Source organism: Oryctolagus cuniculus, chromosome X, assembly GCF_964237555.1.
Source record: "Oryctolagus cuniculus chromosome X, mOryCun1.1, whole genome shotgun sequence".
NCBI classification, from domain to species: domain Eukaryota; kingdom Metazoa; phylum Chordata; class Mammalia; order Lagomorpha; family Leporidae; genus Oryctolagus; species Oryctolagus cuniculus.
Genome location: NC_091453.1, coordinates 18,561,294 through 18,577,662, shown reverse-complemented (window position 1 = coordinate 18,577,662; position 16,369 = coordinate 18,561,294). Strand labels below are relative to the sequence as shown.

General features: G+C 35.3%; 1 protein-coding gene across 17 annotated transcripts in view; it reads left to right on the top strand.

Annotated features, from left to right (window-relative positions):
* Nucleotides 1-16,369, top strand: part of DMD (dystrophin) — a 2,248,405-nt gene that overhangs the window by 1,365,891 nt on the left and 866,145 nt on the right. For all 17 annotated transcript variants that reach the window (XM_070067426.1, XM_051827673.2, XM_051827679.2 and 14 more), the window contains one exon: nucleotides 488-663. In XM_070067426.1, coding sequence (XP_069923527.1) covers nucleotides 488-663 — 176 coding nt within the window. The remainder of the gene's footprint in view (nucleotides 1-487; nucleotides 664-16,369) is intronic.

The following is a 16,369-nucleotide window of genomic DNA, read 5'->3' as shown; positions in this document are numbered from 1 at the left end:
TTATTTAAAAATCTCCAGAGGGTTTTTCTTAAAATACTATGACTAGACTCTGTTTGTTCTTTTTCACCTCTCATATCGACAATCACTAAGAAACCTAAATACTTTGCTCACGTTTACATTTTACAACACTTCATAGACTATTAAACATGGAACATCCTTGTGGGGACAAGAAATCGAATTTGCTCTTGAGAAGGTTTCCAACTAATTGATTTGTAGGACATTATCACATCCTCTAGCTGACAAGCTTACAAAAATAAAAACTGGTGCTCAACGGAGAGGTGCTTTTTTACTGACACATAAAAGGTGTCTTTCCATCTTGTAGCCTTTGGATATAGGTGTGTCAGGTTCATAGAGAAACTTTCACATGGAGCTTTTATACTTCTTTGACTCCCAGTACAACTGCATGTGAGAGCACATGGTTTAATCTTTTCTCAAATAAAAGGACATAGGGTTTCATTTTTTGTTTCATCTTTTTGGTATCTTACAGGAGCTCCAGGATGGCATTGGGCAGCGGCAAACTGTCGTCAGAACACTGAATACAACTGGGGAAGAAATAATTCAGCAGTCCTCAAAAACAGATGCCAATATTCTGCAGGAAAAATTGGGAAACTTGAATCTGCGGTGGCAGGAGGTCTGCAAACAGCTGGCAGAAAGGAGAAAGAGGTAGGGTGACAGATAAAATAGGAATTCTAAAATTTTAACAGAACTATTTAAGCTGTCCTTTTAATAAGATTTCATGAAAGAAGATTACAAGCAGGGTGCAAGGCACTGCTATTAAGGAGTCAATCACAGTTAATCAACAGCAGAAAGAACTTTTTAAAAAATTTCTCATTCTAAAATATATACTTGTTGCTAGTTAGTGCTTCTCTTCTATTTTAAACTTTCAAGTTTATTTTTAAAAAAAATCACACATGATTGCTTAAATATGAATGCCTTCAGTATATTCCAACTTTAACAGGCTGAATTGGACTTATTTTTTAAGGGATATGAGAAAATGCAATTAAAATGACTATTTTGTGGAAGAGACAGCTCTTTGGTTAGATTAAAAAAAAAAACAACTATAAATACAACTATGGGCTGAAAATGTTCAAAGAGAAAAACAAAACCCCCAAAAGCTAATTGTCAGGTTCAATCATTGCTTCATTTTCCTTTGGAATGTATTGAAAACACGGAAAGCTAGATACCTGCTGCTGCAGTTGACAGGCATAGAAATTTTGCGAATGGAACTTTGTATTAGGCTTCCAGTTGTTGATGGTAATATTTCATGTTTCATAAGGGACGACTTCATAACAGAATTCAGCCTTTATTTATCAACTGAGACTCTTATTTTGAACAATGAAAACTCAGTTCTATTGCCAAACTCTTGAGTCCTATCTATCTTCTACCGAATAGGGGGCATTTTAGCCCTCTGGAATAACTCATTGATGAATATCTTTCTTTAAAATATAATGAAATTATGTCTACTGTCTTTGTCCATCTCTTCTTGCCTCCTTTGCTCATGTTGCATCATTCAGAAAGTGTACATGGTTCATATCCGTATACAAGCTAGGTACATTATTTGACTCACACACACAGATACAATCTATCCAAAGTTAAAAATTAATGACAAAATCTAAAAATATATTTCCATTAGAACTTGCTTCAGAAAATATTCTTGGTTATATACAGACAAAATAGAGACTCAGACACTGTAGTTAATCTGCTTCGTTGGGAAGATTATATCCTCTCTTCCATATATTGAAATCCTTCTATGAATCACATAAATAGCATGCTATTTAAATAACTGCTATGTTTTATACTATGAACAGGCTTAAACCTGTATAATGTCACTTCTATACTAGACTCAATCTAGTCTAAAATAAAATGGTAAGAAATGAGCAGATTAAAGAACACTGAAAAGCCTGCCACGTGTGTATAGTTATATAAACACGCACACATATCTTGAATTCATAGGGTGGAGTAAATATATTGGAGGGTTAATTTTCTTGTATATGTAGAATGTTTATCATTGATAGATATCTTACTATATGGTATTATAATGGAGCATATTAACATTCTCTCTGATAACTGTTATTTACCTGAATTTCACAATTATGTCTTGTTATTGGCTTCTAAATGCAAATTATAACTTAAAAATAAAGCTGGTGCAAAGTACCTATTTCACTAAATAAGCTCTAACATTTTAGATCCTTCTAAGTTTATAAGGAAGTAGTATATGCTGACTCTGTTGTGAAATAGTATACAAACTGTAGGTTAATTATAGCTAGGGATTTGACTATAATTGGTTAGAAAAATTTCTCCCATTTGAACATTTTGACCTACATTAATTATTGCACTTTTGTTCTTTAAAAAGTAAAGATCAGCTTCCTTGAGGATTTTTTAAGTCAGCTTTTAAAGTTGTCTACTTCATACCACATTTCAAAAATAAATGTTAGCATATTTAAATTTCCACTGAGATCAGTTTTGTGGCATGCTTCCTCAGAATTTTTATATCATTTGAATTTTTTTGAAATGTAAAAATGTAATGAAATGTAAGTGCCAGTTCTACCAATACGCTCACAGCTATTTCCAAGCATCTAGTAACAAATCAAGTAAAAATAAATAAAATAATATTTCATAAAGAATATGTTAAACTCAACTGTAGGAGGGCTGTAATCATGAAACTATTGTTAATCAATGACATATTTTCAGTGCCACCCAAGAAGAAGTTAAAAGGAAATAGAAGTTATTTATTGCACAGGTGAAAAATAAAATGCCTATTGAATTTAACAACAGTATTGTTAGTCTGCAAAGGTCTTTAAATACAGCTTTTATAAATATTTTATATTTCTTAGTCCAGGGATACACATAAAAGAAAGTATAATTTAGGCAAAAAAAAAAAGTCTAAGAATACTATTTGGAGCCTTACAGGTACATAATTTTAAACCTTTCTCTTTGAAAATATGATATCAGAAATATGAAAAGAAAATTTTCAGAACAATTTTAACAGTAGTGGGCATCCATTACGGTCAGGCTGTGTTGCAAGCAAATGAAGTATAAAATACAGACAATTAGTTGTGTGATTTAAGATAGAAAGTTCACTGCTGCTTCGATCAAGTAACAGAAGAACTGGAAACACCTATAGGTTTAACCATGATAGTAATTAGTTTAATGATGTCAAAACCACCAAAATTGTGTTTGCAAACAAAGGAGAGGCAAATGAAAACCCATTAGCTTTTGAGAAAAGTTGTAGGTTGAAACAAAACAGGCCTGTGTGCAAAGGTTCTGACGTTCATATCCATGGAAAGAATGCAGGCAGTGCCATGATCTTGTATGGGGGTGGGGAAAAAGAATAACTCTGGTTTCACTAACTGATAACTGAAACTAACGATTTCCTTCCATTTTTAATGTAGGCAAAAAACGACTCTAACACTAGCAATATCTATGAAACAACAGATATTTTTCTTAGTTATAGATGCTTCAAAATGTTGTTCATGGTTATAACTATTTCAAAACTGCAGTGGTTATTCGATCTGCCACAAGATCATGTTATTTAATATGTTAAAAAACAGATATGTTACTGTACTAAAATTTATTTTATTAACAGTTTTATAACTGCATTTCACTATGATTGGTTCCCTTTCGAGTCTTAGTCCCCCTTAACATTATTCTGGGGAGTCTCAGGCTTCACCAGAGTGCCAAAGGGGTCCATAACATTGAAATAATGACCCAAACCATATCAAGCCAGTTGTCTGTTTATTTGCCCAGAATCTTATCCTAATTTACTGTGGTATCACTCATTTCAATGCGCAGTCACCACCTTCATGTACTTCTGTTCTGCCAGGGTTTTACAGGAGAAGATGTCAAGCGAATATAGGGAGCCAAGTCTTGAGGCAAGGGATTGCTGACACAATGGAGAGTATTTCATTTAGAATCCTGTCAGTTGATAAAAGACTGGCTGGAGAAGGAAGAAATCTAATAGGAAATGGAATCCCTAAACTCAGGAATCTGACTCATAACCCTTAGAAATAAAAACTCAGCTCATGAGATTATATTTCTTCTTCCTTTAGAGAAATATTTCATTTCACAGATAAGGCAATCATTGCACTAACATATATTGAGGTATACTGGTTTTAATTTCAACATTGTCTGATTGAAAATGTTTCTTAATTTTTCTCTTGTCCCTACTTAAAAAGTTGGTATTATATATTTAAAAATATTGAAAATTTTGATAAACAATAATTATACTTATTTATGGAGTACTGTGTGATACTTCAACAAATGCATTCAATGTTTTCTGAGCCAACCTCAGCAATCACTATTCTCCCTTCCCATTATGATGCTATAATTGGAGTCCTGGAGCTCCGCTCTTGTATTTACTTAGAAAACAAATACTAGATTCTTGTGAACTCTAATAACCGTACTATATTGTGCTACACTTGGAACTTATTCCTTCTGACTCTGACTTGGTACCTATTATCCAACCTTCCTGCCTGAGTCAGACTCTGCTAATCATTATTTCATGTTCGGATTGAGTTGTTTTAGCATTTACATATGAGGGAGAACAGGCAGTATTTGTCTGCAGTATTTGACTTATATAACAAAATGACCAACAGTTCCATACATTGTGCTACAAATGATAGGATTTCGTTCTGTTTTATGGCTGAAAAATATTCCATTGTGAGTATATACTACATTTTCTTTACCCATTTATTTCTTGATAGACGCCTTAGTTGATTCCATATCTTGCCTATTGTGAATAGTGATGCAATGAAAATAGTGGTGCATGTCTTTGATATAATGATTTTATGTCCAGTCATTTTTAGTGAAAGATTTCAAGCATACAGAAAAGTTGAAAAACTAGCATAATGAATATCCATATATCCTCTTTTCCTCCTTATAAATTTCCAGTTTTCACAATTGGTAACATTTCACCACACATGATTTTTCTCTCACTGTCCCCTCTACCCCTTCCCTGTCTTTCTCTAATATAGTACAGTATACATGTATACATACACACAATTTTTGTTGTTTTACAGCAGAACATTTTCAAATGAGTTTTAAACATCATAATACTTCACCCTTAAATACTTCAGCATGCATGACCTTGGAATATTGGTATGCCACATACTTGTATGACCAAGTTCATTTATCATTCCCAAGATAATTTAAAACAACACCATATTATTTCTATTATCCAATCCATATTCAAATTTATCAAATATTTCAAAAGTATCTTTTATATTTGGTGAGGGGATGCTGTACCAGTATCCCATAATGGTTCATGCATTGCATTTGTTTTCTACATTTCCTTAGTCTTATTTATTCTTAAACAGTTCTGCCACCTCTTTTACTTTTTACTGATATTGACATTTAAAAAATTTATTTGAGTTATGCAACTTTTATATATTTCATATATACAGATTTAGGAACATAGTGGGACTTCCCCCTCTACCCTCCCTCCCACCCACACTCCAACACTTCCTCCCTCTCCCTCTTGGATTCCCATTCTTAATTTTTTACAATGATCTATTTTCAGTATACTTAATGTATAGTTAACCCTACTCTAAGTAAAGGAATTCAGCAAATAGTATAAAGAGAAAGGAAACAAAAAAAAATAAAATGAAGCAAATCATTATTCCTCAATGAAAGAGAAAGGCTATAAACAATCATCTATTCTAAAAATGTCTGTTTCATTCCAATACATTTCATTTCTGGTATTTGATTAGTTATATTAGATCAGGGAAAATATATGATGTCTGTCTTTTGGGGACTGGCTTATTTCACTAAGTATAATGGTTTCTAGTTATGACCACCTTGTTGGAAAAGACAGGATTTCATTTTTTTTTTACAGCTGAGTAGTACTCCATAGTGTATATATACCATAACTTCTTTATCCAGTCACAGTTGATGTACATCTGAGTTGATTCCATATCTTAGTAGTTGTGAATTGTGCTGCAGTGAACATCGGGATGCAGATAACTCTTCTAGATGCTGATTTCTTTTGATTTGGGGTGAACTACAGGAGCGGGATGGCTGGATCATATAATAGTTCTATATTCAGATTTCTGAGGTATCTCCATACTTTCTTCCACAGTGGCTGCACCAGTTTACATTTCCACCAACAGTGGACCAGGGTACCTTCTTCCCCACATCCTTGCCAGCATTTGTTGTTTGTTAATTTGTGTATGAGAGCCATTCAAGCTGAAATGAGGTGAACCAACACCGTGGTGGTTTTGATTTACATTTCTCTGATGGCTAGTCATCCTGAGCATATTTGCAAGTGTCTGTTGGCCATTTGATTTTCCTCTCTTGAAGAAATTTCTTTTTAAGTCCTTTGCCCATTTCTTCACTGAATTGTTTGTTTTTTTGTTGTTATTGTTGAATTTCTTGAGCTCTTTATAGATTCAGGATATTAACCCTTTATCAGTTGTGTAGTTTGCAAATATTTTCTCCCTTCTGTCAGTTGCCTCTTCATTGTGCTGAGTGTTTCTTTTGCAGTGCAGAAGCTTTCCAGCCTGGTGTATTTGTCAATTTGGGGTTTGATTACTTGTGCTCCTGGGGTCTTTTCCAAGAAGACTTTGCCTATGCCAATGTCTTGTAGTTTCCTCCATGTTCTCTAAAAATTTTATTGTATCTCTGATTCATTTTGAGTGGATTTTTGTGTAAGGTATAAGGTAGGGTCTAGTTTCATACTTCTGCATTTGGAGATCCAGTTTTCTCAGCACCATTTGTTGAAGAGGCTGTCCTTGCTCCACAGATTGATTCTAGCTCCTTTATCAAAGATAAGTTGGCTGTAGATGCATGGATTGACTGCTAGAGTTTCTATTCTGTTCCATTTGTCTATGAATCTCTTTTTGTGTCACAGCCAGGCTGTTTTGATTATAACTGGCCTGTAGTTATGTCTTGAAATTTGCTGTTGTGATGCCTCCGGTATTGTTTTTGTTGTATAAGATTGCTCTGGCTATTTGGGGTCACTTGTATTTCTATATGAATTTCAGCAGATTTTCTCCAGGTCTATGAAGAATGTCATTGATATTTTGATTGGGATCACGTTGAAACTATAAATTGTTTTTGGTAGTATGTACATTTTGATGATGTTAATTCTTCCAATCCATGAACATGGAGGTTTTTTTCATTTTTTTAACGTCCTCATCTATTTCTTTCTTTAGTGTTTTGTAATTTTCATCATAGAGAGATTTGATATGCTTGGTTAAATTTATTCCTAGGTATTTGATTCTTTTTGAAGCTATTGTGAATGGGACTGATCTTAAAAGTTCTTTCTCAGCCATGACATTGTGTATACAAAGGCTATTGATTTTTCTGCATTGATTTTATATCCTGCCACTTTACCAAACACTTTTATGAGTTCCAATAGTCTCTCAGTGTAGTCTTTTGGATCCCCTACTTATAGGATCATGTCATCTGCAAATAGGGATAGTTTGATTTCCTCCCCTCCAATTTGTATCCCTTTGATATCATTTTCTTACCTAATGGCTCTAAAACTTCCAGGACTATATTAAATAGCAGTGATGAGAGTGGGTGTCCAAGGGTGAATGGTTCCAGCTTTTTTCCATTCAATAGGATCCTGGCCATATGTTTTTCTTTTTTTTAACTTTTATTTAATGAATATAAATTTCCAAAGTACGGCTTATGGATTACAATGGCTTCCCCCCATAACATCCCTCCCACCCGCAACCCTCCCCTTTCCCATTCCCTCTCCCCTTCCATTCACATGAGGATTCATTTTCAATTCTCTTTATATACAGAAGATCAGTTTAGCATACATTAAGTAAAGATTTCAACAGTTTGCTCCCACACAGAAACATAAAGTGAAAAATAATAGATGATTTTTTAAATGATGATGAAATCAGATCAGACCTATTGTCATGTTTAATCCCAGTGAGAGTCAAGTTGGGAATTGATAATTTCTTCTTCTTCTTTTTTTTTTTTTTTTTTTTTTTTTTTTTACCGAAGATCAGTTTAGTATACATTAAGTAAAGATTTCAACAGTTTGCATCCCCATAGAAACACAAAGTGAAATATACTGTTTGAGTACTCGTTATAGCATTAAGTCTCAATGTACAGCACATTAAGCCATATGTTTTTCATAAATTGCCTTGACTGTGTTGAGGAATGTTTCTTCTATACTCAATTTGCTTGAGGTTTTACTCATGAAATGATGTTGTATTTTATCAAATGCTTTCTCTGCATCTATTCAGATAACCATATGGTTTTTGTTATTCATTTTGTTGATGTGCTGTATCACATTGATTGATTTGCAAATGTTGGACCATCCCTACACATCCTACTTGGTCCAGGTGAATGATCTTTCTGATGTGTTGATGGATTCTATTAGCTAATATTTTATTGAGAATTTTTACATCTATGTTCATCAGGGATATTGGTCTATATCATATATATATATATCTGTATCTATATATTGGTCTATATTGTTGCATCTTTTTCAAGTTTAGGTTTTATGGTTATACAGACTTCATAGAAGGATTTTAGGAGGATTTCCTCCCTTTCAATTGATTTGAATCACTTAGGAGGAATTGGAATTATTTCCACTTTAAATGTCTGGTAAAATTAAGCAGTGAAGTCATCCAGTCCTGGGCTGTTCTTTTTTGGGAAGGTCTTTATTACGGATTCAATTTCTGTCTTGGTTATTGGTCTGTTGAGGTTTTCTGTATCTTCATGACTCAATTTTAGTAGATTGTATGTTTCTAGGAATCTATTTCTTCTAGGTGTCCTAATTTTTTGACATACAGCTCTTTGTAGTAATTTTCAATGATTCTTTTTTTTATTTCTGAGGTATCTGTTGTTACATTTTTTTTTATCTCTGACTTTGTTGATTTTGGTCTTCTCCCTCTTTTGTACTTAGTTGTGCCAATGGTGTATCAATTTTATTTATTTTTTCAAAACAACAGCTCTTCATTTCACTGATTTTTTGTATTGGTTTTCATTTAAATTTTTTTTATTCTCTAATTTTAGTTATTTTTTTCCTCCTACTAATTTTGAGTTTAGTTTGTTGTTTTTCTAGTTCCTTGAGATGCATTGATAGCTCACTTATTTGGTACCTTTCCAGTTTCTTCATGTAGACACCAATTGCTAAAATCTTCCCTCTTAACACTCTTTTGCTATATCCCATAAATTTTGATATGGTGTATTTATCATCTTCATTTGTTTCCATATTTTTTCATTTCTCTTCTGATTTCTTCTGTGACCCACTGATCATTCCAGAGCACGTTGTTCAGTCTCCATGTGTTTGCATATGTTCTACAGATTCTTGAGTTATTAATTTCTAGCTTTATTCCCTTGTGGTCAAAGAAGATGCATGGAATGATTTTGTTTTTTTTTTTTTTTGAATTTGCTGAATCTTGCTTTATGGCCTAGCCTATGGTCTATCCTAGAGAAAGTTCCATGTAGTGATAAGAATATGTATTCTGCCACTGTGGGGTGAAAGGTTCTGTAGATATCCATTAGGTCCATTTCATCTATTGTGTGGATTAACTGTTGTTTCCTTGCTGATTTTCTGTCTGGTTGATCTGTCCATTGCTGAGAGTGCAGCATTGAAGTCCCCAGTTACTATTGTATTGGCGTTTATGTCTCCCTTTAGGTCCATTAACATTTCTTTTAAATACCCAGGCACCCTGTAATTGGGAGCATATATATTTGTTACAGTCACATCATCTTGTTGAATTGATCCCTTAATCATTACATAATGCTCTTCTTCTTCTCTTTTTAACAGTTCTTATGTTAAAGTCTATTTTGTCTGATAATAGGATGGTAACACCAGCTCTTTTTTGGTTTCTGTTAGCATGGAATATTTTTCCATTCTTTCACTTTCGGTCTGCATGCGTCTTTGTTGGTGAGGTATGTTTCTTCTAAGCAGCAAATAGATGGTTCTTTTTATTAATCCATTCAGCCAGTCTGTGTCTTTTAACTGGAGAATTGAGGCCATTTACATGTAAGGTGACTATTGATAAGTAACAACCTGGCCCTGCCATTTTCCTGTAAATATTCCTGTTGTTTACTTTGGATTTCTTTTGTACTTCTACTGGGAGGTTTTCTGCCTTTTCAGTCTTTCATGATGATGGTTATCTTTCTATGTTTCTGTGTGTAGCACATCTTTAAGCATCTTTTATAAGGCTGAACAAGTGACTACAAATTCTTTCAATTTCTGATTGTTAGGGAAGGTCTTTATTTCACCTTCATTTATAAATGCAAGCTTTGTGGGTTACAGTATTCTGGGTTGACAGTATTTTGGTTTGTTTAAGACTTAAACTATACCTCACCATTCCCTTCTAGTCTGTAGGGTTTCTCTTGAAAAGTCAGCTGTGAGTCTAATTGGACATCCTCTGAAAGTAATCTGACATTCCTTTTGTGCACATTTTAGAATCTTTTCTTTATATTTTACTGTGGAAAGTTTGAATACAATGTTTCATGGTGAAGATATTTTCTGGTCATGTCTGTTATGAGTTCTATGTGCTTCCTCTACTTGAACATCCCGTTATTTCTCCAAATTGGAGAAGTTTATACAACTAAATTTGGTTAAGCTAATGACCCTTATAACTTGTACTATAAAGTCACATTTTTTTCTTTGAAATGAATACATCATTTAATGGATTTGGTATCCACTCATAATGCTTTCTTAACTCAGTTATTACATTGGAGCTTACAAAATAGTGATTTCCCTAATCCTTAAAAAATGTATTTATTTGTTTAAATGAAAAAGCAGTGTGACACAGAGAGAGAGGGAGAGAGAGGAAGGGAAGTAGAGATGGAGGGAGGGAGGACGGGAAAGAGAGAGAGAGAGAGAGAATCTTCTATCCACTGGTTTACTCCTCACATAACTCCGATGGCTAGTGTTGAGCTGAAGTCAGAAGCCTGAAACCCTATTTGGGTCATGCACATGGGTGGTTGGGGCCCAAGTACTTAGACTATCTTCTGCAGCCTTCTCAGGCAAATTAGCAGAGAGCTGGATCAAAGCAGAGCAGCAGGGACTAGAAAAAGCATTCTATATTGGATTCTGGCATCATAGGCAGCAACTTAACCTAGGGTACCTCAGTGCTGGCACCAATTTCGGTAATACATGACCTTCATTTGCCAGATGACTTTCTTTCACCTTTCTTTATGTCTGTACAGACTCATGGACTCTTAGTCACTCAATATGTTATTAAGAATTACAGTTAGTATTCTTGGCCAGTGGGAGCTCCTTCAAGCTCCCTGCTCAGTTGTCCCAGGCTCACCTTAGAGTTTCCCTGCCACAGGCTTGGCAATAACCATTTCTCCAAGAACTTCTGTTTTTTTCAGAGGGGGATGAAAACAGTATGTACAAACCAAGATCTGAATAGTAGTCCTTCTAAAAGTTAATATTCACACCTTTCTGGCAAGCAGTCCCAGAATGTCTTTACATTACTATTGCCAAGTATATGTTTGACAAATCTCTTCAAGATCAAAGTAATGCTAGACATCTTTAAAAAAAAAAAAAACTCAATATGTTATAATCAGTATTATGATATACATATATATAAAGCTCTCCTGAATTTTTGAACAGATTACCTGTATTAAATCTATACTAGTTTGTCTAGAAAATTAACAATAAATAAGATAATGGGAGGCATTCCTAAATGTACTTAAGGGAATAAATTGTTGTTTAAAGACCTTAGCTCATTGTTTACATGCAAATGAATGCTGTTAATTAGAAATGAGCCTTATCTAATTCATTAAAGTAGGCCTAGTAGGACCTCTTCTTGAAAAGTTCCAGTAGTAGCGATTCATATTACTCAATGTACTCCCTGTAAGACAATTATTTTCCTTTCTTTTAGACTCCTAACCAAATAGCTTTCTGTTTTCCACACATTATTTCCTCCAAATTAAAAAAAAAATTTAGTATGATTCAGAAGTTTCTTTAACGATGTGTACCATCTTTAAATGTACCCAGCATATCCATATAAACTAGTGCTAACAGCTTGCTCACATATTCACACTCTGCTGCTTGAATCTCTCCAGTCCCAACCCCAATCCCCTTGGTCTATCTTGAACTTTCCTAATTTCTCATCACTAATTTTGTCCTTGACTATCTTCATCCAGCCTACCGTTTGCAAACAGTGCTCACAGGCTGAACTCAAACTGAATATATGAAATTTTTATATAGGCATTGCTTTAACGCAATGGCCAATATTTTAAATTTGAGAGCCTCAGTGGTTTTAAAAAATGGGCATTTCTGTCTTGTAAATTTAGATCTGGCTAGCTAGGCACTCAGCACTCATTCCCACATTCTCGTCTTACACTGCCAGCTGCAACTAAGTAACAGATGTTTCAGACTGTTGCTACTCAAACTATGGTCTCTAGCCCAGAACACAGACCTCACCTGGGAGTTTCTAAGAAATGCAGAATCTAATACGTCAAGTCAGCATTTTAACAAGATTTTTCAGGTGATTTATGTGCACATTAACATTAGAGAAGCACTCCTTTGAGTGAACAAGCTTTGTCTTCAGTTTGCCACACCTCTTCCTCTTTGCTAATTTTATTAATTGCTTTCCGTAGATGTTTGACTTCATAATATTTAATACAGACATCTGTATTATGATGATGATGGTGGTGGTGTTGGTAGAGGTAGTAGTAGTGATAACACTGAATGTTGCCAGGTATTTCTCTAAGAGTTTTATGTAGCTCATATAATCCTAATAGCAAGTCTAAGATAGGTGCTCTTCTGTTTTGAATTTTATGAAGAGGCAATGGAGATATTGACTGGTGAAGCTCCTCATTAGAGTTCATCCAGCTAGTAAGTATTTGAAGAAAGATGCAAACTCAAACAGCATTACTACAGAGTTCTTCCTCTAGATCTGGTTTTGCATAATTCATCCTGATTTTGACCCTTCGTATTCACTAGCATGCGTATCCAGTTTCTGCCTGTCAACCTTACACTTACCTTAGCTGGCCACAATTTATAGCAAGAGAATTAGACACGGAATCTGTTCTCACCTATCTTTCCAAACACATAGTCCATCATCTCCACTATTTAAGCTTATGTCTGAAGCATAAAGTGACCTGAAATTCTCTGTCCTTAATTTATGCAAAAAAAGATTTACTTTGGTAGAATTACATTTCCCTTATTTTCTTTTTTTTTTTCAAAAACCTATCCATCCCTCAAAATCTAACTCAGTGAATATGATCAACTTTTATTATGCAGAAGCCATTTAATAGCTTGAGATCTTTCTACTTCTTTTCATAACAATCATGTAACACTACGTATATCTATCATGTATCATAGATGTTTGGAATATTTTTCCCAGCAAGTTTGAAAACCTCATGAGGGTAGGCCAATATCTTATGCTTATCTCTATAGCTCTAATTACTTAGTAGAAAGCCTGGTACATTGTAGATGGTTGACAAATATTTTCTTATCTTAAATAGTAATAATTTATTCATATTCAAATAAAACTTAAAATTTAAATTTTTACATGTAGCATTTTTACATAAGTTAAGGGAAGATATAGAGAAGCAGAACTTTTGTTTTGGTTTTGATCATGCCATCACTCTTCAATGAATACATTTTTAATTCTGGAAATTGAATGTGATTCTTTCTGAAAACAATCAAAAGAGTATGGTTAATAATTATTATTTCAGGAGCTGTCATTATGATGCATCATGTTAAGCCATGCCTACATCTCATGTCCAAGTGCCTAGGATCAAGTCCTGCCTCCTCTTCCCATCCAACTTCCTGCTAATGTGCACCCTGAGAGGAAGCAGATAATGGCTTAAATACTTCAGTCCCTGCCACCCATGTGGGAGATCTGGATGGTGGTCATGACTCCTGGTTTTGGTCTGACCCAGTCTAGGCTCTTGCAGATATTTTGAGAGTGAATCAGCAGCTGAAAGATATCTCTCTCTCTTTCTCTCTCTCTCTCTCTCTCTCTCTCTCTCTGCCTCTCCCTCCCCTCCCTCCTACTCCTCCTTTCAAATAAATGAAAATGAACTTAAAAATAATAAATATATTAGTGCTTTCCAAAATTTTATATACTTAAAAGACAAGTGACCTTAATTTCTATAGCTAATTATAGAAAAAAAGAAGCTATTTGATGCAAACGTTTTGTACATTTGTTTAATGCAATCTCCTTGTATCCCAACTAATAAATTTTAGGTGATTAAATAAGAATTTGCCCTGAAACTGGATATTTTATCCTCATATGACCTATATCAACAATTTGCTTTAGATGCAATTCATATTGTCAAAGGGCTATTTTTTAAATTGATCAGAGAGCATCAAACAATTATTATTATCCACAGGTGTCTATGAAAAAGCTGGTGTTTTCCCATCTGTTCTCTGATGACTCTTGAAAAGCTTTCAAGGACGCTCATAATTCTTCATCAAAAGATATTGAAAAATTAGCTTCATAGTTAATCCTTTTATGTCATATTTTATTCTTTGTAACTTGGCAACTTCTAGTGAAATTGACTACATGGAGCCAAATCTGCCGTTGCATTGGCTGATGCTGACAGTATCACTCTCTATAGATAAACAAGTGAATGCACTTTATTATGACCTTCCATGAACTTTTATGTGGCTAGGGAAGCAAGAGTTGGGTAGAATTTGTTAGGGAGGAAGATCTCTGGTATGGACTTTAAAGGATGGGAAGATTCAAGACAAGAGTGTATGAACATACCAGAGAGAAAATGTAGGCAGCAAATCAGTAAAACAAGAAAGAGTCAACTACATTGAAGGAGCAGGTACAGGACATTATAGAGAAGCTCTCTTAAACAACCATTATTTCTTTTACTTATCTGATTATGCTAAAATGTTTATTCTTTGTACATAAACTACTACCAATTCTTATTCTAAACTTAATTATAGATCCTAGTAATCTATAGATGTTTTGAAAAGATCTTCAAGCAGCCTTTCTGTTACCATGTATCTTAGCTAAGATACATTTGACAGTATGGTTACCAATAGTCAACAGCATGTTTAAGCTATTCCTAATTTTTTTTATTTTCTTATTTAATTAAATGATACAGTAACTAATGAAATAGGAGTACAAATAGAAATAGATTATGGTGTCTATGAAAATGAAATCAAATGCTCTGGAAGACTTAAGAAAAGTGATTAGCAGATGAAAAGCTCTTGAATTAGATTTAGGTGAGGAAAATGTTTAAAATTGAAGATGGTATGGGGCAGGCATTTGGTATAGCAGTTTAGACACTGCTTAGGATGCCTGTATCACATAACTGAATGCCTGAGATTGAGTTTCAGCTCCGTTTCCTTTTTTTTTTTTTTTTTTTTTTTGACAGGCAGAGTGGACAGTGAGAGAGAGAGACAGAGAGAAAGGTCTTCCTTTTTGCCGTTGGTTCACCCTCCAATGGCCGCCGCGGCCGGCACATCGCGCTGATCTGAAGGCAAGAGCCAGGTGCTTCTCCTGGTCTCCCATGGGGTGCAGGGCCCAAGCACCTGGGCCATCCTCCACTGCACTCCTGGGCCACAGCAGAGAACTGGCCTGGAAGAGGAGCAACCGGGACAGAATCCAGCGTCCCGACCGGGACTAGAACCCGGTGTGCTGGCGCCGCAAGGCGGAGGATTAGCCTAGTGAGCCGTGGCGCCGGCCCAGCTCCGTTTCTAATCCAGCATCCTGCTAATATGCACACTGGGAGGCAGCAGGTGATAGCTCAAGTACTTGGCTCACTGCCACATATGTTGGAGGCCCAGACTGACTTCCAATCTCCTAGTTTTGACCTAGTCCAACCTTGCCTGTTGTAGGCAATGGGGGTGTGAATCTCAATCTCTCTCTCTCTCTCTCTCTCTGTCTCTTTCCCTCTGTCTGGAACACACAAATATACACACACACACCAGCTTCTCACATAAATAAAAATAAATAGATGTTTTAAAATATTATTTTGTAGGCCGGTGCTGCGGCTCAATAGGCTAATCCTCCACCTGCAGCGCCGGCACCGTGGGTTCTAGTCCTGGTCAGGGCGCTGGATTCTGTCCCGGTTGCTCCTCTTCTAGTCCAGCTCTCTGCTGTGGCCCGGGAGTGCAGTGGAGGATGGCCCAAGTGCTTGGGCCCTGCACCCTCATGGGGGACCAGGAGAAGCACCTGGCTTCTGGCTTCAGATCAGCACCATGCACTGGCCGCAGCAGCCGTTGAGGGGTGAACCAACAGAAAAGGAAGACCTTTCTCTCTGTCTCTCTCTCTCACTGTCCACTCTGCTTGTCAAAAAAAATTATAAAATATTATTTTGTAAAGTTTGGAACTATGGGTTAAAAACCACAAAGATCTTGGAGTATTTTAAATATTAAATATTTCTGGGATAGGCTACAAAGATGTTTAGAGGATTTTAAATTGTTTATATTTGAATCTTCATAGGTCCCTCCGCTGGTTGAGCTCAG